Below are 24,785 nucleotides of genomic sequence, written 5' to 3'. Positions count from 1 at the left end.
TTTTTTTTTTTTTTTTTTTTTTTTTTTTTTTTTTTTTTTTAGTGTTATTTTTGAATAATGCTTTAGGGCATAAAAATGCACCAACACAATGATGCTTAATTGTATTAATGCTAGATGCAATAGAAATCCATTGTAGCCTCTACGGGCATTTAAGGAGGGAGGGAAAGTCTGCAAAACCCCATAGCGGTAAGGGTCTGTGGTGCCAAATGACTGCAGTTTTCTGACCTGCATAGCCCATAGCTGGGTATTTTTAGCCCATCCAGAAGGGGATAGAATCAGGGCTGAATCCTCCTCGGTTAGATGAGCTCCAAGTCTTTGGAGCTAAGTCTTGTCATGAAGATTTGGAACTTGGAGCTTTTTGGCTGCCAGAAATGCAGTGGCAGTGTTCTGTCTTTTATACTGGGCAATTTGGTGACATGTTCCCCTCCAAGTAAACTGCATGCATAGAAGTGTTACTGGAAAATAATAATAACATGGGGAAAATAATTTTTCTCTCTGGCAGACAGACAAATCCACTGTCAGTAATGATGGCCCCTCAATGCAAAACAGATGAGCATGAATGCAAGCTAGGAAGAGAAATACTCCCTGTAGGATGCATCACAGTGGGGTTCAGGTTCTAGATTTGGAGCATCTCATGGACCAGGGCTGAGGGGACACCCCAGTCTGTGTCCTGGGTATGATTTTTGAAGACTTTTCCCACGAGGGTGTGCCAAGAGGATGAGTGTGAGATGGGGAGTCAAATCTCATGGAGTCAAGCCAAGAGGATGAAAACTTTGAGCAGAAGATCTAGGGAAATGTTCCAGAATCATAGAATCATTAGGGTTGGAAAAGACCACTTAGACCTATCACCAATCATCTATCACCATCAAGAAGAACTAAAGTGGCTGAATTCAGCAGGTGCAGCAGGTGGGAGATGAGTTGGAGAGCACTGGCTTCCCTTTCACAAAGGTCCTCAATAGCTGAGGAACCCGTTTGACCATAGTGACTGCCAAGACAGCTGTAGGATTTCCATGGAGTTCCTTCTAAATGCATTGGGTTTGTGCTTGTTCCCCTTAGATCTAGTCACCTACCGCTCTTTGTCCAGATGAGCCCGCTGCACTCAGACTGGAGCCACGCTGGACTGAAGGGGTTAATTCCCTCCGCGCTGCACTACAGCCTTTTGGGCTACAACTTCTTCATCCCTGATGCAGTGGGTAATGTCTTCTTTCCTTCCTTGCTTGCTATCGTTGTGTTTTCTTGGGGTATTTTTGTAGCCCTCCATGTGAGAGAAGCATGGGCTCAGTGGCTATAGAGTGGATTCAAGAATGTTGTTCTCAGAACCCCCTTTTGGTTGGATGGAAGATTACTAGGGAATGGGCTGAGGAACTGAAAGCAGAACACCACATTGTTAATCTTAACAGGCAACCAGCTCTCAGGGGATGCCCTATACAAACATCTTTCATTGCATGCGTTGCTTATGCTAAAACTGAGCTGACAAAAGCAAGGAGGTTTCCAGCTGGAAACCAGCATGCTTGGGCTCCCAGATGGGAAATAACTATTCCTAAAATGCCAGCAGTCCTGATTCAAGTCTGTGTTTCTGCTCTGAAGCACAGCGACATGTGATCTTTAAATAAAAATAATTAGAGGTTAAAACACAATCATCTAATGGGGGTCGAGCAGCTCATTTCTCCCTTCTTCTTGGAGGTGAATGTTATTTGTTTAGACCTCACCACAAGCACAGAAGTTATCACAGAGGCCATGCTTAAGATAGTCAGAGCCAGCAGAGCTGCAGACAGCCCTGGAAAAGGGGCCTTTTTTTTTTTTTTTTTGTTTTTAAGTTGAGCATTTTTCAATTTGGCTTCTATTTTTAGTTGGCTTTCCTTAGAAGACAAGGCTTGGGCAATCACATGTGCTAGCGGCATCCTGAAGAGATGCTAAGTCTGCTGGCTAATGTCAATGGGACTGAGGATGAGAGACTCCGTCACTCTGCAGGGAATGGGGTCATGGCGCACAGCCTCCAGAAAAACAAAGATTTGAGGATAGTTTGTGCAAGCCCCCATGGAGCAGTTTGGTGATGGGATTTTGTCACCCCTGGGGAAAGCTGCCCCAGACTGCAGAGTGATGTCCCCTGGGGATGCTTCTCTTTACCCATCCCCTTCTGTCCTTTCCAAACCTCCCTCTGGTGCTCTTGGGAGGAACTGGAATCTACTTCCACTACATTTCTGATCAATCATAGGTACTCTGCCCCTTCATTACTTTCCACTATGAACATGACACAAAGTACATATTTCAGCCTTGTTTCATGGGGTACCAACATCTTTCCTTTCCCATCACGTGTTATTTTCTGAGGACTGTTGGCTTTTTTCCAGCCTTGCCCTTTGCTGTTGGCATATTACTGTCTGTGCCCTGGTGAAGCCAAGTTTTGGGGTTTCCTGCTGTCTATCCTCTACATGCCCCATTCCTTTAGGTGATCCTATCAGGTTCTACCTGACTATTTTCCTTTGCTGGGTTGTGTTATCATCTACACTTTGGTGATTGCAATTTATCCTAGTGCAGGATCTGAGTGAAAACTTGTGCCACCTGCTTTTTCCCCTTGAATATCAAATTAGGTGGCAGCATTGAGAGTATTTTTCCATGATGCTTCTGATTTGCACATCGAATTGGCAGGAAAAACCTTTATTTTTACGATATATTTTTCTTTGCAGAAGACAAATTCCTTTTCATAATGTTCTGCTATAATTTAGAAACTATCTCCTTAGACCTCATTCCTAGTATTTTCCCATTAAACATCTCCAGCTCTATTTAGGACATTCAAAAAGGGGTCAAGCAAGGAAAATCCAGGAGTGGGGATTCAGCTGTTCTTGCAGTGGGGTTATGCATCCTGCTAGCATCAAGAGCAGGTTGCTTTGACCCTTCCTGTGATCAGATATCCCCAAGCAGCTCTGCTCAGCTCCTTGTCCCTGGCAGGAGGCAGCCTGGCTGGTGACACCTCAGGGGACCCGGAGCTGTATGTGAGGTGGTTGCAGATTGTGACGTTCCTTCCTGTGATGGCCTTTGGCACACCACCCTGGCTCTGCTGTGACTACTGGGTATGTACACCAATGACCTGCAAAGAAGGTCACATCTGTTCCTTAAGGAAGAATTACACCCTAAAAGCCATAAAATAAAAAGCCATTAGTAGCCCCTGTTGGGGAAAGTTGGTGCTAAAATTCACTGTACTAATTATGACACCCATGAAAGCCTGCAAGGAATTATTGCATGATCTCAACATTGCTTTTTTTCTGCATAACTATTGTGAGTTTTCACCACTTCATGCTTTGGCTATATGCAACCATATGGCTGGTACCCACAACGCCTGTAGGTGTGACAATATCACACCTGTCTCTCTATCACTTTTGTTGCTGGAATTAAGTATTATTTGGTCAAATAGTTGATAACTACACTATTATGAAGCCCACAGATTTGTCTTCAAGATTTGGAGGTGTTCAAGACCAGGTTGGATGGGGCCATGGGCAGCCTGGTCTGGTACCAGATCTGGAGGTGGCCCTGCCTGTGGCGGGGGGTTGGAAATTATTAATCCTTGCAGTCCCTTCCAACACAAGCCATTCTATGATTCTATGATTTCTTAAAATGTTTGGTAGAGTTTTCCCAGAGGTGTTGCCACTAGAGCACTCCAAGGAGGAAGTGATTCCTTAAATATTGAGAGACTGCCATTAGATCACTTTACCAGCAACAAAAGAGTTTGTTAAAGACATCAGCACCCCAGAGGATGTCACCCCCACAGCCAGCTTTCAGATCTAAATGGGCAAAAACCCACCATCTCAATCCCATTTGTCAGCCATCAGGATTGCCATGTTGCAATTTAGAGATTTCTCCCTAAGGAAAGATCTGTTTTCTTTCCTCTTGCTTTGCTGTGGATTCCTCTTACCAGGTATTCCTTTTATCTCCCATTCCTGTGCAGGTTCTGAATCTTACCCGGCAATGCATACAGAGACACAGGAATTTTGTGGTGCCACTCATCATAAAATACAGCAAGGAATGGCTTAGTTCAGGGTACCCTATCTTCCGCCCGGTGTGGTGGCTCAGTCCCACGGACCCAACTGCTTTCACCATTGAGGATGAATTTCTCATTGGAGATGAGGTAGGGAATGTAGAGACAATTTCTCTCAAGGGTAATTTGGGAAAATACAGAGCTTCCTGCAGTTGTCCACTCCTTCACACCCTCTTCAAGTACAGAGCTCAAATAGAGAGTGCTCAAAACTGAGATGTTGATGGAGTCCTGTTGGCTCCTTCAGTTTTGAAATGTAGAATGTATTCAAAATGGAGAGTCAACAGGACTTTTTTTTTTTTTTTTTTATTTTTTTTAATGTCAAGGTATTTTTCAGCCCTTTGTGGCAAAAGGAATCTCCTGATTGTCATCATTGCTTATTTCTTTCATATCTTTTGGGGGTTTTAATTCCATTACTTGGAGCTACAAGCCAAGGGTTCATCCAAGGTTGATGGTGGCTCACAGAACCTAGTTTGATCCCAGTAGCTCAAGATTTTGGCAGTTACTATGTATATATATACGTAGGAATATAAATATATACTTTATTGTATATTTTGTTCTTGAAAACACAATTATTTATTCATACATTAACTTTGCAGCAAAGTCTTGTGCTGCCTTTGCACAGGGATGCTGCCAAGGAGTGTGGAGGAGGTACAATCTACCTAAGAATATCCAAAACTCAAAAGCCAAGTTCAAGCTTGTTGCTTGTTTTAACAGCAAAGCAATTTCTGTTGCAGAGTTATCTATCTTCTCAGGTTCTGCTTGCAGTCTCTGATCAATATTGCAATATTAAAATCTGGAGGCTTGACTTTCTTATTGCAAATTCTGTAGATTTGATTTATAGCTTTTTGGGGGGAGGGTTGTTTTCAAGGAAAATTTACATCACTGCAGAAAACTGATAAAATATTCTCCTACTTTACAAGCTTGTGTAATCAGGTGGGCGTTGTAAAACTACAGATCTTTAGCATGAGTGAATTGGAATGGCACTGTTTGAGAGAAGAGACATTTCCTTGGTCCTGATGTACTACAGAGTGCATATTCAGGCAGTGGTGATGGTATTGGTTATAACTGCAAGCAAGTTAAAACTTAGCTTCTTCTCCCCAGATTACTCAAATGGAAGAATCCCTGATGCAATGGAAATGGCAGGGCAGAAATGTGCTGTGTGTTAGCAGAGTGAGATTCCCGGTAAAACACAGCAAGCAGCCTTCTCTCTCAGGAGCTGCAAAGATATGGCTTGGCTGAGAGCTCCCAAAATACGGTAAAACATCAGGGTTGCTCCATCAGTGTGGCAGGGCCAAGCATTTCTGATAAAGTACCACATGAGGCCAGCAAAACCTCACATGATTTTGCTTCAAAAGAGACCGAGCTGGCAGGGAGGAGAGCCCAGATGGGGATGTTTTGACTTCCAGGCTGGCTTTTGGCAGCTGGAAGAATCCAGATGCAATCCAAAGCCTGATTTAGTGCCATTTGGAGTATGATTAATAATAATTTACTGGAAAATACATAAGGTAATTCTGTCCTGGTGTGTTTTGAGGTGAGGCTAAGTGTTAGGATGCTGTGATAAACTTTCTGAGCATCATGTTGCATGCGAGCATATCTGCAAGATGCTCATAAAGATGGTTTTGTGCTATCACCAATGTTTTCCTGCTCCTGTCACCCAGACTTTTTTTTTGCAGTAACTCTGGCCTGGCAGGATCACCTTGGTTTGAAACCCTTTTTTTTTTTTTTTTTTTTTTTTTTTTGTTAGGCTGATTTTTACATTCATTACTTCCAGACCCATGTAATCTGCGTGTCTTGGCAGCACACTTCCAACTTATTGAATCCTTCCAGGAAAGAGTGTTGATACATAATAGCAAGGAAACAAGTGGCACTGTTAAACAAACAAAAAACAAGCAAACAAACAAAAAAAACCCAACAGCATCACTTCACATCAGCGCTGTCTGAGTGAAAGTGGAAGCTGTAAGAGGTTGGGTTGTGCTGACAAATACATTTATAAAAGCCAAGAGGGTCCAGAGTGTTCCCTAAAGAGAGCCAAACACCATGATGTCATCTCAGGACATTGCTGCCCAGGGATCATCCACATTTAGTGAAGGGATTGACCAAGAGTACAAGAAATAGAGTACTAGGACTTGAATGATCTCACACATTATTTCTGCCTTCTGATACATTTTTCTTCATTTATTGGCTTTCCTGGAGTTTGTTTTTTTCATGGTTCCTTTCATAGTTTCCTTTCCATGTTGCTTGAGATATAATCTGTTATGTTGTTTTTACTGAGCAAAGCTCTTCCTAGGCTTTAGATCCAGACTAAGTCTCCCAGAGAGGATGGCTTTGGAATCCCACCTTCTGAGCAACCTGGAACTAAAGATCCCACAAAATGTTTCTTTCTAATTAAAATCCAAGTTTCTGCATGTCTTGGTGTCAGATTGTCTTTGATTCTTGATTAGGTCATATTCAAGTGTCTTCAACTGGATCCCCCCAAGCACTTGGTCAGGGGAGAAAAGAGAAATTCCCATGACTGCCAATAATTCCCTCCACAGCTTAAAGGGTTGTATGCCACCAAATTCCTCACAACTCTATAAAATCTCCTCAAAAGCTGCTTTGAATAAGCCTGAGCCTTCCTGCATCCATCCTGGCCTGCTCAACTTTTAGGCCAAAGCTTTGTTTTCTGAAATCTTCAGATTTCTGATGTTAATTCAGTTCAGGTGTTCTAAAATATGGCTTGGGTGGTTTCTGGAGTCTTTTTCTTCCAAAATATGCATTGGACGGAGACTACACAACTTGTTGATGTTGTTTTTTCTTCCAAAATACAAATTGGACAGACTCTCACAGCTTGGTCAAAAGAGGGACATTGCATCACCCCTTCCCACTCTTGTTTAGTAAACCTTGCCCATGGGAACAATGACCTCTGCTGCTTGTGCACGTGGATACTCTCATTTGCAGCCAAAGTTGCTGATTTTCTCTGCCACTGCCTCAACTGACCCTGCTAAGTTACTTTTTCTTTCCCTGTTTCACTGCAGGTCCTGGTGGCTCCAATAACAGAAAAAGGGCAAACATGGCGAGATATCTACCTGCCTGGAGAAGGGTGCCGGTGGCGGGACACCAACAGTGCTCGTGTGTTTGATGGAGGCACTGTCCTCAGGAACTACTCTGTCAGCCTTGAAGAGGTGCCAGTTTTTGTAAAGACCTCCTAAATTCAGATTGTCTCGGGTTTAAAGAAGCTGATCACCTTCAGCACTGGCCAAATGTGGTCTGCTCTTCCTTAAAGATGTTTCAGCCTATTTGCACTTTTCCAAGACTACTTTTTTTATTATTTCAGCAAAAATTCTTTGAATCATTTATTATTTGCTGCTATTCTTAAACAACACCAATACAGCTTGGTCACAAATATAAAAACCATGACAACATCCACACCACATTCACTTAAACCTTTCTGGGGTTTTCCCAGATATTTGTGTGTATGCAATTGGACAGGCTCATCCAGCCCTCACAATAGTGGATTTTCCAGAATCTGATAGAAATGAACATCACCTACTGGTATGGGATTTATGCATTTAAAGACAAGTTTACACAAAGGAAACGACAGTACTATTGATGTGCATGGACATCACATGCTAAATGCTACCTTTTTCTCTCATCTGATGCTGCAAATGGGCCTCCAAAAGAGCTTTTGGTGGTGAGTGAGTGACTTGGATGATAATTGGAAAATGATGTGAATTTCAGTGAGTTTCTTTTGAAGAGCAACTCAGTCAAGCAAAGTAGAATGTCTAATAGAGCCTGATGTGGATGGACAGGATGGCTGCTCACTTTGGGATAAAGAACCCAGGACCCAGCATCCCATGCATTACCTATAAGGCAAACTCCAGCGTGCCTGATCCACTACTCTTCACTAATTGTCGAATTTTATGCTTTTTCTCAATTATTTCTTGAGGTACGAGTGGGAACCATTGGATCCAGCCTGTCCAGTAGAAAATTTTTGGATGGTGCTGTGTGGAGCCAGGAGTTCCTTATAGATCCCTTCCAACCTGGGATATTCTGTGATCTTCATGGGCAAAGTAGATGTTAGGAATGTTGAATAAGCACTGAAGTGGATTATGCTAGCTCTTCAGATAACCCAAGATACAGAGTAGCACATGGATAAACAGAGAGAAGGTTTTGGAGGCTTGCATCTGAGTTAACAGATCACAGTCTGTGGGAAACTAAAAGCCCTGTTTTGGTTCACTCACTTGGTTTGAAGCAAAACCCAGTGTGCTGAATCTTTGTTTAGGATAAAGCCCTAAATCTTACTGGCTTCAGATGGATAGAAAATGTGGAGCACAAGTTTCTGTGCACAGATTAAATCACTGCAAATCCCAATGGTGCTGGCATCTTTCTCCAGACCTTCCTCAAACTCAAACTGAAAACTCTATCAGTTTTTGCTATGCTTGGCCTCTGAAAAATCACTAACTTGAATCCAGGCAAGAGGCTGGCTGAAGATTAAAATAATAACAACAAATAAAAAGCTCACACATGATGCATGTTTAAAAAATAGAACACCACCATGTGATGTAACAAAGTGAGTAGCCAATTTGTTTCTGACTGTTAATAGGGTAGGCCATGTTTCTAGAGAAAATTTTGCATAATTTGAGTTTCCTGCTCTGTGATGCTGATGTGCTGGGGTTTTTTGTGAATGGGCTGTTTCCACGTTACAAAGGGTGCTGTCATGTCATTGCCAGCTAAGATCATATTGCTAATGCATTTTCTACTTCACGAGCAATTGGATATTAAAGACTGTATATGGAGTCATCGTCATGTTTATGGAATGTTTACTGATGTATCCTTGACTTAAAGTACTGGCCCACCTTGGTCTTAGTGTCTCTGGGCATTGGGTGATGCGTTCTCCATTTCATGTCTACTTCTTTGTACCTGTGTTAAGAGGCACAAATGTTTCCACTTGCCAAAAACAATTCCAGGACATAAATAATGAAAGCTGCCTTATTTGCTGTGGGTGGCAAAAATGATTGAGAACCTAGCATCTTTTTTTTTTTTTTTTTCTCCATTATATTAAGCATGTGATTTTATTTTTTTTTTTGGGGGGGGGGGTGGGGGGGAGGAGTTGGGGGGTGAAAGAAATGACTTTCCCATTCCCTTTCCTTTCCCTATATTTAAGTGGTTCAGATGTACTGTTGAAAGCCTTTGTCAGTGGTGCACATTTGGGTTCCAGTTCTGAGTTACAACATTCATGGTGCAATGGTGAATTACAGGTCTGCTGGAGTGGTGTAATGGGCTGTATATCTGCATGGGGATTGCCAAAGTGCCCAAAAGGTACAGAACTGTCCTGAAATCAGTGGCACTGGCTATTTCAAAGTCCATCTCCATGCTTTTTATTTTTATTTGTTTATTATTATTGTTGGTATTTGTCCATTTGGATGGTGCTGCCCCAGGGCTTGCTTTATTTGCACATGAGGCATGTGCCATTGTGTTCCCAAAGGAATGAAAGAATGGATCCAGTCCTGGTACGCCTTCTAGTGCAGAAACTCCCAGCAGCAGGGATGAGGAATGTGGATAACTGAGGAAGTGCATCAGGCCACAGACTGTAGCATCTGATGCACGGACTCAGATGTGAATGATCCAAATCGTCTATTACAAGTTCTCACATCACTTCTATACCTTCACAAGTTTTCTTTTTCTAGCTTTCCCATCCACCCCTACAACTTTCCCATCCACCTTTACATGTCAACAGAGCATTCTACAAAACACTCTTCAACCGTTCACACAGGCACTTGTCCAGTCAGAGCCGTGAGACGTTCCTTCTACTTCTAGAGGTGTCCTTGGTTCTCATGCTGTTTATCTTGCTCCACAGCTTCTGCTCTGAACGGTTTTTCTTGTATTCCCACAACAAACTCTTCTTGGAAAGGCAGAAATTGCCTTGAAAATTTTGTGTGTGTACTTACAAATACGTATAAAATTACATAATTGTATAATATACTTAAAGATGACTTGAAGACTACCTTTAGAGCCTCTAGCAAAATTCAGCAGTTTCCAAAACTCTACTTTAAGATTTTCCTGAAGTCAACTTTAAGATTTAGTGGCTAGCACACTTTAAGTCTTATCTAAAGCTGACTTGAAGACAAAGTCCTCAAGTCAACATTAAGACTTTCCTTGTCTCCAGGAGATTTAATCATTTCCTATGATCAAATCTAAGATTTTGGTCTCCAGTAGATTTAGAGAGTTTCTTCAAAATGACTGTAAGACTCTAAACTCGTAGAAGTCTGAGATTCCCTTTCAACATGGCAGTGGGCAATGGGCAAGACCAGCCCAAATATAGGAAGACAATTTGCCATGCTTTTTGAGCCATACTCAGCTTGTTCAGTAGTTTGGGCTGAAACACCACTAGCAGCAAAATCTCAGATATATAATGCCAAACACTGCAGTACACAAGACTCTGAAGGTTATAGAAAGCTCTACACAGGTTCCTCAAATTGCACATGGAGGAGCCTGGGGTGAGCATAAACAGGCAGGGACAATTGCCTTCAGGTATTTCACCTTATTCATCTTTTTCAGCTCTGATGAAAGCAGGGAGAAGGAGATGATTGTCTCCCTCTACTTCGCTCTTGTGAAGCCCCATCTGGAACACTGCATTCAGACCTGGGGACACAGCTCAAGAAAGATGGAAAATGAGTATAGATGAGCAGAGCAGAGTCTTTGGAAATTTTTGTGGATGTAATTTTTTAATATCTTTTTCAGCTCTGATTAAGGTTCTTTGTGGAGTCCCACAGAAGAATGTTTAGGGATATTATTACTATTTTAAGATTTGGCCTTGCTGAAAATTGTAACCAACAAACTAATCATGGGAAGAACAGCCTACAAAAACATGGCTTCAGTTGCTTCTTGTGCTTTCATCAGAAACAAAGGTATTTTTTGCTTCCCCTTTCAGATCATGCTCACGTAGCTTTCACAGATTTTCTGCAATAAAGCTCCATCAGTGTCTTGCTCCCTTGCAGAGGAAGGAAGGTTACAACTACACTGGTATGTACCATTTATCAGTTATTTCTCTCTTTATGATAGGAAAAACGCAACATGTAACATTCACAGAATGATTTCCTGTTCTGCTGCAGATAATCTCTCTGCCCTCCACTTCTGAGATGGTAAGTAACAACCCTGCTTCAGTCTGCTGGGTTTTTTTCATCAAGACCCAATATTTCACATGCACATGCTCTTTCCTAAACATGTCCACGTTCATGTGTTACCCTTCTCCCTTTGTGTCTATTATCTCACAGTTTGCAGTCCCGTTTCTGTCTTCGTTCAGTTCTCTCCTGTTGTAACAGGAGGATTTTTTGATCGTTACAAAGCAGGGCTCAAATGGCTTAGATTTGGGTATTTCCATGGGCTGCATTAAGTGATTTGTGGGAAAAGGTGATGTTTTCAGTTGTGTTGTAAGTTGTGGTTGTTTGTTTTTTTATTTTTAAAATTGCAACCCCCTTTCCAACCTAAAAGCTCATGGAGAACAACATTAATGTGGATACTCTGCAGCTCATAAAGGAAAAGGCTATGAAATTTGCTGCTAAAAGCAAACCCATACCCTTTGAAGTTCTATTTCCAGCAGCAGCAGAGAGCACAGCTGTCCTTTGTCCATGAGGTAATCCAGCAGAAGAGCCAGCAGGGACCACGTCCCTGGTGTCGCATCGGTGCTGCATTAAAACCTTGCCATGGCTACAAGCCCAGCTGGCTGCGAGATGGTCCTCACACCCTCCCCAGGTAGGTCTGACTTTGGCAAGAAGGGACAACAGAGGAAATATCAGCATTTAACTGTAATGGTGCTTCACTCACTGGTGGCTGGTTGATTTAGCTGCTGCAATAATGTGACCTCTTGCCAGGTCTTATTATCACTGAGGTTCCTTCCAGTGCTTCAGTTTTGCAGGGAGAGTAGATGACCTTTCCATTATTTCTGTCGAAGTGACATGCCATCTCCAAAGGATAGCAAAAAACAAAGTAAGTTATGCTTGACTTCCAGTCTGTTGAGGCACAGGTGAAAGATGAGAAAGGGAGAGGCAGCAAGGAAAGTAATTTAGCAGCTCATTTATTTTCTGTATCTATGAGAACATTTGTTTCTGAAGTGCACCTGTTTTAAAAGATTTGACTTGTTGTGAATGGCAAATAAAAGCTTCTCACTGATGCAGTGTAGCTGGGATTAAGAGAACCTCTGCAACAGACAATGTGGTTCCCTGACCCCACTGGTTTCATAACATCTATCTAATAGTAGTGCAACAAACTCTTTTTCAGTTCCAGGTGAAGGCTGCCTGGCTTGTTTAAGGGGTTATAGCCTGTGCTTGATAAGAGCAAGGATGCTGCCTACCTAGATTCCTGCTTGGGAAAATAGCTTCTGCCTCTAGCATTTATGCACGCATTTCTTCATTGCCACAGTGTGTGGAGGTTAAATTTGGGCAAGACTTGCTGCTCCTTCCAAGAAACTGCTGAGCTTTTGCTTTACCTGTTGGCTGCAGTGATTCCACTGGAATTCTGCAGAATCATATAGGGTCAGTGAGAGCTTGAAAGTGTCTGTGTCAGTGAGTTTAGCAAGCTTCACCTAAAAATCCACAGTCACCTTTCATCAGGGATGTAAACCATGGGCTTAGGCACTCTAGGTCCTTAGAAAGGGAGAGAAGAGGCAAGTGCAGAAGATACATCAGATCCTAGAGGAGATGTCTCCTGTTTCAGAAGTGACCCTTCAACATGTCCTCTTCCCACCTACAGCAGAAGGGTCTTTGAAGAGGTGATTCAGCTTACTCAGATTTGCTTCTCCAAAAGTGTGGTGATGGATGTGTGCTGCTCACCCAGTCTATATTTGTTGCACTAAAAAAAGAGAAACAGATGATTGTAAATGATGTCCACCTTAAAAATGGACTTGAGAGGACTCAGATTGGCACTTAGGCTACTAAACAGGGCTGCAAATTCTTCCAGCTGCAAGGTCTGGTTAAGCAATGGGGAAAGGAAGCTGTGTTTTTGTGTATGTCCAAATTCAGCCTAATTTGTTGCCTCATTTATTTTCTGTATCTATGCAAAAATTTATTTTTGAATTGCATTTGGTTACTCATCCTGAAGGGCTCCTAGTGTTTTCTTGCTGACTTGTTTTCTTTGGGGTTATTTGGACCAAATGTTGACATTTCAGTTTCACTGTGTTTTTGGTCTACACAGCATTGGAATCTGCCGTCATTTTGGTGAGTTCTGCCTGCATGTCTCTTTGTGGATCTCCTATTGTAAGTAGAAATATGAACGAAAATGTATCCTTTCTCAAGTTCATGTTGAAAGGAGTAAAAGTTGCTTTTGGAAGTTTAAGTTAAATGCATTTGGAGGAATGTGTTCTGCGGCACACATTTGAAAGCAATTTAAATTAAAAGTGTATATCTTGAACAAAAAACAATTACATGGTCATTAATTCTAAAAAGTTTCACTGTGGAAAATATTCAATCTACAGTTTCATCATTTAATTTCAGTGCTAAAAGTGAGCTGACTGAGAGAAGAGCCTTCCCCCATCTCTCACATCATGTAAAGCATTTATAAGGAAGGAAAAGATGTGGAGTAACGTGCAATAGAATGTCAAAACAGAATCCCCTGTCCGATCCCCATGCTTCACTAAGGTGTGTATCTCCTGCTTATTTTGCATGAAATGATGTTTTCTCTCAGCTGTGCAACACATAGAACTCGAATTGACCTTATTCTTTGCTTGAAATATTTTAAAATGTTTAAAAGAACCAATTTTACATAGGTTCATTCTCGACCTCTCTCGAATGGAGAACTTCTCATGGAATTAGCGTTGCAGAAATTCCTGTTCCACGTCCTTATCAACTGTTACGTCTAACTATGCACTATGTCACTGCTTGCTGCTTTTGATATTTTGTGTAAAATAATTGTGCTACCACAATGTCTCTTGAGCAACAAACTGATAGACAGTGCTGACCTGGGGGGGCAAGATGAAGGCAGGAAATGCTTGAAGAAAACCACACTGCTGTGACTGAGTTCATTCTCTTGGGTTTCACTGACCGTTGGGAGGTGAAGTTACCTTTGTTTGGGCTCTTCCTGCTCATCTATGTCACCACGCTGGGGGGCAACGCTGGCATCATCATACTCGTCCGGCTCAATGCCTGTCTTCACACGCCCATGTACTATTTCCTGAGCAATTTATCTTTCTTAGACCTCAGCTATGCCTCCACCATTGCTCCCAAGCTGCTGGTGAATCTCATAGCGCAGCGCACCAACATTTCCTTCTTTGGTTGTGCTACACAGATGTTTCTCTTTGCTGCTCTGGCTGATGCTGAGTGCTTCCTTTTGGCTGTGATGGCCTATGACCGCTACATGGCCATCTGTCAGCCTTTTCTCTACTCCGTTGCCATGTCGCGCCGGGCCTGCGCCTCCATGGTAGCTGGGGCTTATCTCAGTGGGGGCCTGACCTCGCTGGTGCACACGTCTTTCACGTTCACCCTGTCCTTCTGTGGCTCCAACACCATCAACCACTTCTTCTGTGACATTCCCCCACTGCTGGAGCTCTCCTGCTCAAGCACCACGGTTAACGAAGTGCTTCTCATCACCTTGTGCGGTTTCATACAAACCAGCTCCTTCCTGGTCATCGTCATCTCCTACGCCTGCATCCTTGGCACCATCCTCCAGCTCCATACGGCAGAGGGCAGGCACAAGGCCTTCTCCACCTGCATCTCTCACCTCATGGCTGTTGGATTCTTCTATGGCTCCCTCCTCTTCATGTACTTACGGCCCAGCTCCAGCTACTCATTGGACACCGACAAGCTGATTGCTTTGTTTTACACTGTCATCCTTCCCATGCTGAACCCCGTGATTTACAGCTTGAGGAACAAGGAGGTGAGGGAAGCCTTAAGAAGGTCACTAGAGAGAAAAGTGTTTTCTCAGTCATTTACTTAGCAGGAAAAACTACATCTAAGTGCTGATAGGGTAGCTCTGGCTCATCGCTGCGCAATCATTAAATCTGTCTGATACCTGTTCCTGTTTTTCCTATCATCTCCATCTTAACTGGTTTCCACAGTTGTATTTTGTTGTTGCTGGAAATAAAAAAGGGATTATGTAGTGAGTATTTTCCTAAGGCAGAAACCTAAAATAAGGCTAATTTTTATTTCAAGAACTGTCTGTCTGCTATTTCACCAAAGGGAATCACTCCCAGATACGGGCATCTACAGTTTTACATTTCTTACATTTAGCGAGGTTACCTTCAACCTCCATATTTCATAGATGAATCCTCTGTCATGCATTTAAGAACTTACGGTTGGTTGTTAAAAATAGAGCAATTGTATTCTGGATTAAGCAGCTCACCTGTACTTTTTGTAGAGGTATTTTGTAACACCTATTCAGAGGCATGACTGTGATCCATTTTTTCTGGAAAGTGATTTATGTCTACTTTTGACTGCAGATGTTTAAATTGAATAAAGTAATTGAAAACTTTCAGATGATGGTTTTCCTTCTCTGATGGAGGGAATAACTTTTTTTCCAGCATCTGGAAAGTAAAACTTCTTTTGTTGCTTGTGACTGAGAACGTACTAAAACATTTTCAAAGTGTCTTTAGCTCTAATGCACAATAAAAATGTTCAATTTTTTAATGATTCTTCAATATCTTTGATTATAAGTTCCTTATGATAATCAGCAGACATTTGTAGGATTTTATCAAGGTTCAAAGCCACACTATAAGTGTCTGTGTCAGGACTCACAGTGCTTTAGCAAGCATTAATTGCCCTGATCAGGCTCACCTGAAACCCCCACCCCCCACATTCAGGAGCTTTATTTAAGCCCAAGTCTGGGGTGTTGCTTTTATTCTCCTTTTGATGTATGTTAGAGGAGCCCTAGTTTTTGCTTAGCTCACAGAGCATCTTGATCCAGATCTCAACCCATGGGCTGAATTTCTCATTTGACTCCAGCCATGCCTTGACCCTCTGAATGTACCTGGTGATCACCAGACTTGATCCTAGCCCTTACTTGTGAGCTGACTTCTGGTCTTGGACTTGGACCTATCTTATCACAATGGCACTGCCTGGTGTTCAATGGTAGGTTGTATATTTGTGTCATTAAAGAGAACACCCTTAACTTGTTCATGGAGCTATGTTGTTGGAATGTCACCAGCTATCTATATTTGCTCAGTATCTTCAGTGATGTTCCCCAGATTGCACTGTGATAAAGTCAAAAGTCGCAATATGTTCATGGCACAGCACAGCAATATTCAGCAACAGGCAGGTTAGATGTTAGGGGAGAATTTTTAGAGGGTGGTGAGGTCCTGGCACATTCTGCATGGAGAGGTTGTGGATTCCCCCATCCCTGGATTCCTGGTTGTGAATCCCCAACCCAAGGCTAGACTGGATGGGGCCATGGGCAGCTTGATATGGTGGGGGGCAATAAGTCCACAGCAGGGGCTGGGACTAGATGGACTTTAAGGTCCCTTCCAACCCAAACTTTCTGTGGTTCTATGATTCTGTGATCTCATCAAAGAGAAATTTGATCTCATCTGAGGAGCTGTTGCAAAGACCAAATCAAGACAGAAACCAAAGAGAGATTTGGATGATTGGACTGCTGCCATTTTGCTGTTTTCTTACAAAAATGTTATCTAGATTGGTTCCCATTACTAAGACTAATGAACAGTAAAAGATTATCTTCATTTGATCATACATGGTTTCCACGTGTACCAATCACTTCTGGCATGAATTAGGTCAACTTAATGTCTTTATAAACATCATCTTTAAGAATCAGAAATACTACAAATCTTCTCAGGATGACATGGTGATGTAATTAGCTTCCATCTCTCAGGGGACATAAAGTGCAGTATAATTGCCATGCTACTGTGGCCTGGCTGTCCAATATATAATTGCTTAAGACTTTTTCTGAGTGTATGAACACAGAGCTGCAGCTAAGTGCCTGCCTCTTTGGAATAAAAATTAAAAATCAGAGGAAATTGGCAAGGCATAGATGAGCTGCATAATTCTTGTTACTTCATGTAAAAATCAGTCCTTATTGAAGTTTACCTTGGAAAGTAAGTATTTGCTGCTGAAAGTTGCATGTTGTTTGATTCTGCAGAACTACTGTAACTATGCCTGAATCAAATCTTAGTTACAACAGTATGTCTGTATTATGTGGGCTAAGACAGCATAAAAGAAAATAAAGAGGTTTGTCTCATCTTAATTTTTTAAGAAAGATTTTCATCCATAAGTGTGGACCTCTGCTGGGCTTTTTTTTTTGTTTGTTTGTTTGGTTGGTTGGTTGGTTGGTTTCCAGCTTGGATTGCAAGGAACAAGCGCAGGATAAGCACAGGTACAGAAAAACATGTTTGCACTAAGATTTAGGGTTGAGATCACATATCTTATGTTGGGGCTCTGTAGGTAACTATTTTAGGCTTAATGCCCTTAGATTCTCACCCTCAGATATGTGTCTTAGGAGCAAACATGGAATAGATATGATGCATGCCACCCTACCGGTGCCTTTTACTTCTCTCTGCTAAATTTAAGAAGCCTGAAAACATTTGTAGACAAATAAAATTTGGTTGCCATTCACAGAGTGAGCTTTATATTGATTTGATAGCAACTAAAATTATATCTGGTGTAGGTTCTTCTGTTGTCAATAAAAACATGTCCTCACCCAAGAACACAGTTCATTCATTGTCACTGCTCACTGCAGAGAAAGGGAGTCTATGCAACTGTCTCCTACTAGGCACCAAGATTTTAGATAGCTTGTTTGGATGGAATAAATGAATGGGTTAATTAGATTTCATTATCTAGGTAGTGATATTTCTCATAGTGAAATGTGTTTTGGGAACTTTGGGAACTGTTTTTCTCAAGTCACTATGTGCTTGTTGACAATCGGTATGAGCACTGCATGTTTCCTTAGCCCACTAATTTTTTAAGCACTAACAAACCTTTCATTTTTAAGCACTAACAAACCTTTCATCATCATTCTTATTTTTCTGGATGGCAGACAGCACACCAGTGAAACTCAATGGCTTCAGGAAACTGCACATCACCAACCACGTTCATTCTGTCTGGATTGACAGACAATCCAAAGCTGCAGATGCCTCTCTGTCTCGCTCCGATTTATAGGAGGGAGAGGAGGTTCTTTGATTATCGATATACCCGGCGTGAGATTAAGAAGCAACGGTTCAAATGTTGGTCCAACCAGTTTATTACAAATCTTAATCAGGGGAAATGGGGAACTATTATGAATTAGGGTAATGAGGGAAGGGAGGGGGGGCAATGGAAAAGAAAGAGGGGGAGAAGGGAAGATAATCGTTACACAATTACTACAAAAGATTTCTTGGGCTTGGTTACAAATGTTGCCCTGATCTGTTGGACCTGTCCATCATCGGTTGAAGTAGTTACAAAGTACATGGAAGATACAACACGTTGTATAAGTTGAATAAAACATGGAATCATACACGGTACAAACATAACAGTTGCAACAACACACAGTAGATAAAACAGGATACGTTTGACCCATGGGCCACCTGGAAGCCAGGAAAAGAAATCTACGTCTAGGCCCTTCCAGGTTTGGACAGGAACATGGGCTATTTTCCGTATACCCTGGGCAATTTGTTTAACAACTTTACCATTATCATCAATCTTTAGACAACAATTAGAATCAGTTTTCCACAGACACCACTCCGTGATACCTCAGGAGTGGTGACATGAATGTTACATGATGAATTAAAAGTAGAAAGTGAAAAGAGACAACCATACATTTAGCAATGACCATACATTTAACAATAACCAATATTAATAAACAAATAAGTAAAACAAACTTAGATATTTGTGTCAGCTGCTTTCCCAACCCAGGAACTCCCAGTGTAAGCCAGGATCCAGATGGGAATTCTTCAGTAGAGGTTGTGATGTTTATGAATAGCCATACAAGATTACACTTCAGTTAATTCACTAAAAGCGTATCCAGCCTAATTTGACAACATGTGGACTTGCCATGGAATGTTTTCTAAGATAATTGTCTCAAGAACTTTCCACTTGAGCATTTCCAAAGCAATTCAAATGCTGAGAGATATGAATATTAGTTTGGCAAGTTAAAGTATTGTTACAGTCCACAGAACTTTTCACAGGACAGTGTGTGCAGGATACCCCCACAGTACAAACCATCAAAGAGGGGTCATCCCAGAAACATACACATCTCTTATTATAACTTAGACGCTTTCCAACAACCATGTTTTGGATGGAACTCCTGGACTGGTGTGACACTGAAAAGCATCAGTGCAAAAGGCTTTCTGATAGATTTCTTTTGTGACCACATCTAATAGATATTAGATGGGTCCCTTGATTCATTTCCCAGTTTTTTAGGAATTTGGATAAACTGTGAAGGAATTACATGCAAATCATAATCAGTTTGGTAAAAAGGGGTGAAAGAAGGGGTCAAAAGAAATGGTATCACCGTGCAGGGAGTACCAGTAAGCCAGGATGACCTGTAAAAAACCCTGAACTCAGTTGTGAAGTTTAACAGATCCAAGGACTGATACCAATCACCACCCATACCCATAACAACACAAAACATAACACTATTGCAACCAAAAAATGTAATCAAGAGGTACATTCAGTGTTCTAGCATGATCAAATCTTCAGTATTTCTGTCACAAAACACAAATAGATAAAATCAGCTATTAGCCTTTTTGTGTTCTGTCAAGGTCCCACGGGGATCTTCTGTGAAATAAAACAAGACACCGACTTGCCCTTTTTGGGCTTTGTTAATATGGTTTAAAAAATGAGGGAACAATCAGCAAGTGTTGATTTCATATTCCTTTTTCGGGGTGTTTTTAGCCTTCCAAAGATATTTGTTAAGGGATCCCGTTAAGGTTAGGGAAACCGGCCTCAGGCTAGCTGAGTCAGTCGACGCAGTCTGGCCAGGGAGGTAACAGTGTTTCCCTGGCTTATCAGCCACTGGATCGTGACTCACAGGGATAACTGGCAAGAGTGGTGGGGCCTTTGGACAGAAGGTGTTAAATCGAGGATCTTGTTTCCCTTTGTTGTGAGCTTTCTCATGCATCCACCCTTCACCGCCCCCACCCCGCTCACGTGGGAGGGGCGAAGACATCAGTTTTGTAATGGCTTGGATAGCCGTTCAGGTTCCCTGGGAGAGACCCTAGGACCTGGGGTTTTGCTTTCCTCGAGATTCTGGAGCTTTTGTTCTGGCCACCAGTTAACTAATTTCTCTAACCTGACAGTGGGTAATCCATTCATCAAATGTCGTGGAACACCCTTTTGCCAGCCCAGTGTCCAGAGACAATTACGTTTATGATCAATATTTCGCCTACCTGTTTTTACTGACAATGAGACCCTTCCAGTCCCACTGAGCTTTGGGCTAGGAGGCCTGAGGGCAAGGCTGACTGCTGCAAGTCTTACTTCTCTTGGCTCAAATTTAGTGGAGGAAGAAACCACTGGCCCATATTTCCTTCCATAGTTAATTAACTCTTGGGCAACCTCTCCCCACGTCCATGCTTTGTTTCCTGACTGCAGGTGGTTGGTTACAGTTCCTTCTAACACTGGCCGGGTTCTCTCTCCCTGAGACATAGCCTCTATTTTTCCTTGCAGTTGTATCCCTATAGGTTTTAACGACTCTGGAAGCCCTCTAATTAAAGCAGTCATTCTCTCAGGATCAACAGGCATCATCATAGGTGATTCATGGTGTGGCTGCAGCTTTCTATCATACATCATTTGGAGACAAGCAGCCTTTTGAACACTCTCTACTAACTGATCAGTTGTTCCAGTAATGGCAAGAGGGTCTCCCCTTTCTAAAGGTTTGAGACCACCTGCCCAATAGGCAGCCCTTTGCGTTAAGGACCAGGGAGCAAGATTGTTACCAGTAGTTAAAAATACTCCTGGTCCCCAGTAACCTTCTGCTTCCTTTTCTGTTAACCGAATCTGGTAGCCACTAGTGAAACTCACCCTCCATACATATTCTGTCTCAGATTCCTTTGGAGAGTAACTGAAATCTTTCTTCAGTTTCACTAGTTCAGTGGCTGAGAAGGGAATTTCTTTAACATTCATTTGAGGATCTAGATCCTCACTGTTATCGAATATGTATTCAGTTTTTATCAAAGGACGCAATGGGGCTATTGGAGTTTCTAATTTATCTAGCCTTTCCTTCATTCCTGGTAGCTCCACCAGAGGAAAAGTTTTTTCTCGAGGCAAACTGTGGGTGACGGTATGGCTGGCATGCTTACACATGTTCCTTAAAAGCCCTTTGCAACAAAGCCGAATTACATTTCTCTCTTTCTAATTGTTCCTCAAGGTTCACTATTTGATTCTGCAGAGTTTTCACCAATTCTTGTGTTACTTTAACCGATTCCTGCAGTGCTTGTATAGTTTGGGTTTCTGCCGAATGCTTTTCATCTCGGAACTCCACGGCTGCTTTTAAAGTAGCCCCGAGTACGGCACAAATAAAGGACTTCCCTTTTCCAGCTCGAGTACGAGCCTCATTCTGTAAGACACCAATGCGGTCCGAAACACTCTGCAAATTATGCCAATTTTGGCGTGCCCAGTCCACCCCTGATAAAGAGGGACGAGCACCATGCTTTTCTAAAAGGTCAAATAACACATCTTCACTTTTCATACTGACAATACTGTTACTCATTTCTTAATACAATGAAAGATCTATACTAAGGGAGGAGGAGGTACACGTATTCAAAAGCTCAGTTACTCCTCACCTCTCCTCCCAGGGAGATACAGCACACCTAAACAAATGCAAATGCTCCAGTCACTCCTCCCTTTCTTTGGGGGAGCACAAAAAATGTGACCTAAAGCAACACTTTCTAGGTTTCAATGGAGTAAATAAAATTTCTTGGAGAGGCACACACGTTTAAGTAACAAAATACCACTTCCTCACTTCCCCAAGAGGCGCGTGCACGCAGACACACACACACACACACACAAAAAAAAAAAAAAAAAGGTTCAAGTTTCGCACTTCAGTTACCAAATAACCAGAGAGGTCTTCCCGAGGAGGCACACACGTATTAAACTAAATGCAAGTATTCAAAATACGTCCCCGAGAGGTACACACATAAAAGGTAAAGTTTCAGAATATGGAGCGGTCTTCCTGGAGAAGGACTCACGACTAAATTTTCAAAACTATCGCTCCTTGCAACTCCAGGAGGTGCACACAGAAAAAAAAGTTTCAAACCGTATCTGGAAGGACAACACTCTCACAGCGGGTATCCTGCAACGACTACGCCATTAAATAAATGTCTCGCTCCGATTTATAGGAGGGAGAGGAGGTTCTTTTATTATCTATATACCCGGTGTGAGATTAAGAAGCAACGGTTCAAATGTTGGTCCAACCAGTTTATTACAAATCTTAATCAGGGGAAATGGGGAAGGGGAGAACGGACACTATTATGAATTAGGGTAATGGGGGAAGGGAAGGGGGGCGATGGAAAAGATAGAAAAGAAGAAGCAAGGAGTCTTTATAGGAAGCAAGAGGGACATAGTCACCACCATGGATCCAGCGTGGTTCGTATTTCCGTCTTTGATCCTCAGTAGTGGTGGGTCGTCGGGCATTGTTGTTCTATTGACGACGAAGGACGACCATGACCATGGTGATGATGGCCCTTTTTCAATGCTTCAAAGTGGTTGAGTCAGCTATCTTTGGAGTGACAGCTCAAATCCAAAGTGGTCGAATCAGCTCTCCTTTGAGTGACAGCTCAAACCCAAGGTGGTTGAGTCAGTTCTCTTTGTGGTGGCAGCTTCTGGCTCTGGGATCTCAGCAGGAACCTCCTTTGTTCTTATCTTTCTGGCCTTGCCAGAGGAAGCAGGGAGGCACCAACTTGCATCTTGCCTCCGCAAGATACAATGGTATCATCCTCCAGCCTTCCATACTTAGCTGGAGTGGTTTGGCCACAGGCCACATCTTCCGCCAGTGAACACTGCTGAGCACTCTCTTCCGCTCTTCTACAGAGCAAGCAGCTCTGGGGGAAGGGGCTTGCAAAATATTCCCAAAGCGATATCGATTGTCACACAGTTAGCACCCATCAGTTGCCTCCTTGACAAGTCACTCAGAGTCTTATCACAAGAAAAGCCTCAGGAAGCAAGCTTTGAGCCAAAAAAAAAAAGAACTAAGAAGGATTCTCACACTCTCTTCATGGTGTTTTTAGCCATCTACACCACCACTTTACTAACAAATCTGGGTCTCATTACATTAATCAGCATAGATCTCCAGCTTCAAACACCAATGTATTTTTTCCTTCAAAATCTGTCTTTCACAGATGCTGTTTATTCTACAGTCATTACTCCCAAAATGTTGGCTACATTTTTAGAAGAGACAAAAGCAATTTCATACAGAGGTTGCATTCTGCAGTACTTTAGCTTTGTTTTGTTGACAATCTCGGAGTGCCTGCTGCTAGCTGTGATGGCATATGACCAGTATGTGGCCATCTGTAAACCTCTGCTTTATACTGTCATCATGACCAAGGCGGTCTGCTGGAGGCTGGTGAAAGGTTTGTACTTCTTGGCCCTCCTGAACTCTCTGGTGCACACCAGTGGCTTGCTAAAACTATCCTTTTGCTCTTCAAATATGGTAAACCATTTCTTTTGTGATAACAGCCCTCTCTTCCAGATTTCTTCTTCCAGTACCACTCTCAATGAGCTGCTGGTTTTCATTTTTGGCAGCTTGTTTGTGGTGAGCAGCATCATTTGCATCCTCATCTCATATATTTTCATCATTCTGACTGTGGTGAGCATCCGCTCCAGGAAGAGGAAGTACAAGGCCTTTTCCACCTGTACCTCTCACCTGATGGCTGTCTCTTTGTTCCACGGAACAATTGTCTTTATGTATTTCCGACCAGTCAACAACTTCTCTCTGGACAAGGACAAAATTGCATCGTTGTTCTACACTGTGGTGATCCCTATGCTGAACCCTCTCATCTACAGCTGGAGGAACAAGGAGGTAAAAGATGCTCTACACAGGGCCATAGCCACCAGTGTTTTGTTTCACTGACTTTCTGGCAATCCAGAGAGATCCCAACTTGAGGTTTATGGGATGATTCTTCACAAATAATTTGAAATTAGAAACCACTTAAACACATATTCACTTTAAATTTCCATTGGCTTTACATGTTAAATATGTTTTATTATACTTGAGCACTATTTTGAAGAGAGTATTTCCTGGTATGAAATTTATTGTATGTGGGGCAGCATTCATTTTCCTGAACTTGTGTCAAAATACAATTTCAGTGTAAGTTGAAAGAGAGTTTGCAGAATGTTACCAAGGTTTATGTGACTCCTGAAATCGAATTCATGCTGCGATCAGGGATGAGCTATAGAAACAACTGATTATTACAAAAACAAATGAAGTATGTGTTTTGTGTTTTTCATTCTTAAAAAGTTGTCTGATTGTTTATCCCTAAAATCAAAAAACATGAATGGTTCAATTTGCAGTCACGATGGGAGAAAAGTAAATGCAAAGAGAGGTATCTCATCCCTACATAGGGCTGCCTTGAAGATGAACGAGTAGCATCATCTATCATGAAATGAACAATTCTCAACATCAGACCATGCTTCCCTTCAAGCAAAATTTGAGGCTTTATTTTCTCTTTAAAGCTTTGGATTGACTATATCCTTAAACAGGTAGAAGAGTCTGAGCCCACCTCTCTACTAGTGTAGCAAGTAAGAATTTTCTGCTACCAGTTCCCTACTCTGTCCAAGGAAGGTCTTTGTAGAGATACTCTTATTGATGCATCCACTTTCAAGCTCACTGCAACACAAGTGAAGTCAGTCTCTCCCCTTTGCACATCTCT

The 24,785-nt window shown here is 42.1% G+C and overlaps 3 protein-coding genes across 3 annotated transcripts in view; all 3 read left to right on the top strand.

Moving 5' to 3' along the window:
* Positions 1-7,218, top strand: part of LOC122170486 (SITS-binding protein-like) — a 12,023-nt gene extending 4,805 nt beyond the window's left edge. The window contains exons 7-10 of the mRNA XM_042837356.1: positions 1,057-1,193; positions 2,947-3,068; positions 3,941-4,120; positions 7,045-7,218. Coding sequence (XP_042693290.1) covers positions 1,057-1,193; positions 2,947-3,068; positions 3,941-4,120; positions 7,045-7,218 — 613 coding nt within the window. The remainder of the gene's footprint in view (positions 1-1,056; positions 1,194-2,946; positions 3,069-3,940; positions 4,121-7,044) is intronic.
* A 6,769-nt stretch (positions 7,219-13,987) lies between these two features.
* LOC122170446 (olfactory receptor 5AS1-like) lies at positions 13,988-14,935 on the top strand. Its single transcript, XM_042837265.1, has one exon. It carries the CDS (start codon positions 13,988-13,990, stop codon positions 14,933-14,935), a length of 948 nt encoding a protein of 315 aa, XP_042693199.1.
* Positions 14,936-18,001: 3,066 nt separating this feature from the next.
* LOC122170432 (olfactory receptor-like protein COR6) lies at positions 18,002-23,986 on the top strand. Its single transcript, XM_042837240.1, has 2 exons — positions 18,002-18,077; positions 23,124-23,986. The coding sequence occupies exons 1-2, from the start codon at positions 18,002-18,004 to the stop codon at positions 23,984-23,986; spliced, it is 939 nt and encodes a 312-aa protein (XP_042693174.1).
* Positions 23,987-24,785: the final 799 nt, after the last annotated feature.

The sequence above is a fragment of the Centrocercus urophasianus genome, unplaced genomic scaffold, assembly GCF_019232065.1.
Source record: "Centrocercus urophasianus isolate 14NV4802_14NV808 unplaced genomic scaffold, USGS_Curo_1.0 seq_7, whole genome shotgun sequence".
Lineage (NCBI taxonomy): Eukaryota > Metazoa > Chordata > Aves > Galliformes > Phasianidae > Centrocercus > Centrocercus urophasianus.
The sequence above is the reverse complement of the archived record's forward strand: the minus strand, read 5'-3'. Positions and strand labels throughout refer to the sequence as shown.